The following is a 1,665-nucleotide window of genomic DNA, read 5'->3' as shown; positions in this document are numbered from 1 at the left end:
GCCCAGTACAATGACATTTACTTGAACAGTGCTTATTTGGTTGATCTACTGTAGGCACTGATTTAAGCTACTAAATATAGAGTCAAAGAATATAATATTAGTGAGAAGATGCTGGAAGCAAACAAAAGTTTCAAATCATATTATCAACCAATGGTTTAGGGAGAGAGTATCCTATTGTCAAAGATCAGAATTTAAGCTTCAGATAATTCAAACTAGTTTGTCTTTTGGTTAAGATGAGGGCACAAAAATCTTTTGTTAGAGATATTTTATCCTTTGAACATCAGAAAATTAATACTAGAGTCCCTGGAGTACATTTTGGATAGGAAAAGGGACTATTTGAATACAAACATTATTAACTATCAAATAATGCACACTGATGAAAAATTTAGAGTTGTATTAAGACACTAATCAAAGATTCTGATTAGAATTTTATTTTCAAAAATACATCTATGTGTGAACATCTTTTGACACTTTATAAGTAATAGAGTTTATCAACATTCTATGGTCATAGACAACAATTGAATTCTTTTTTATCTGCTGAAATTATATATTTTATATGAAATCTAGGTTGACAAACATGTCTATATAGAAAATTCCTTAGGAAACAATCTTCAGTTATAACAAGAGTACCTCCAAATTTACATTTATTTATTTGAACTTAGTTGTGAGTTCTTCCAGTGACTAATACACTTAGCACAATTACACACACACTGTGAACAACATCATATCAGTTTTCGTAATATAGTTGCATCTATATGGTAAAGTGTGCTTAGTAATCAGACTCTATTCACAGTGCAAAGCATCACTCTGTTACATTGCATCTTTTAGTGAACGTGAGAGTTGCTTTCAGAATGTGCCTTTTGAGCTAGAGTTTTTATGCTTAGTCATTTAAATAGGAACCCACATACCACAACAATATTTATTGCAGTTTTACTGCCCCAAGTTTGCCTTGATGATTGCTTTGTTGACAGCCTCTTTCACATCCTTATTCCTCAGACTGTAGATCATGGGATTCAGCATAGGGATCACTGTGGTGTAAAACACAGCCACCATTTTCCCCTGCTCCACAGACTCCTCAGTGGGTCACCGGAGATATATGAATATGAGGGTCCCATAAAACATGGAAACAGCTGTCAAGTGGGACCCACAGGTGGAGAATGCCTTCCTCCGCCCCTCAGCAGAGTGCATGCGCAGCACAGCTACTACAATGAGGGTGTAGGAGACGAGCACCACTGAGAGGGAGTAAGTGAAGTTAATTCCAGCAATGACAATCATGGTATATTCTTTGACGTGCTTTCCCCCACAGGCAATTTTGATGAGAGGAGGATCTGCACAGTAGAAGTGGTTGATTTCAAAGTTTCCACAGAAGTACAAGCCATAAGTCCACAGTGTGCACACTAGACTGACAGAGAATCCATAGGTATAAGGCACGGAGATGAGCCGAATACACACCATCCTGGACATTTTACTGCCATAAAGCAAAAGGTTGCAGATGGCCATGTAGCGATCAAAGGCCATCACTGCCAAGATATAGACCTCCACGTGGACAAGGGCAATGAAAAAGTAGCACTGCACCAAACACCCCACATAAGAAATGGTTTTTGTCTCTGATAATAAGTTTTCCAGCATTTTGGGGGTAACATTGGAGGAGAACCACACATCCAC

General features: G+C 37.8%; 1 protein-coding gene across 1 annotated transcript in view; it reads right to left on the bottom strand.

Annotated features, from left to right (window-relative positions):
• Positions 1-930: 930 nt before the first annotated feature.
• Positions 931-1,665, bottom strand: part of LOC103610552 (olfactory receptor 5M9-like) — a 2,631-nt gene continuing 1,896 nt past the window's right edge. Inside the window, 1 exon segment of the mRNA XM_008594702.1 lies at positions 931-1,662. Coding sequence (XP_008592924.1) covers positions 931-1,629 — 699 coding nt within the window. The 5' untranslated portion in view covers positions 1,630-1,662.

Source organism: Galeopterus variegatus, unplaced genomic scaffold, assembly GCF_000696425.1.
Source record: "Galeopterus variegatus unplaced genomic scaffold, G_variegatus-3.0.2 Scaffold11303, whole genome shotgun sequence".
Classification (NCBI taxonomy): domain Eukaryota; kingdom Metazoa; phylum Chordata; class Mammalia; order Dermoptera; family Cynocephalidae; genus Galeopterus; species Galeopterus variegatus.
Note: the sequence above shows the minus strand (reverse complement) of the source record. Positions and strands in the feature narration are given on the sequence as shown.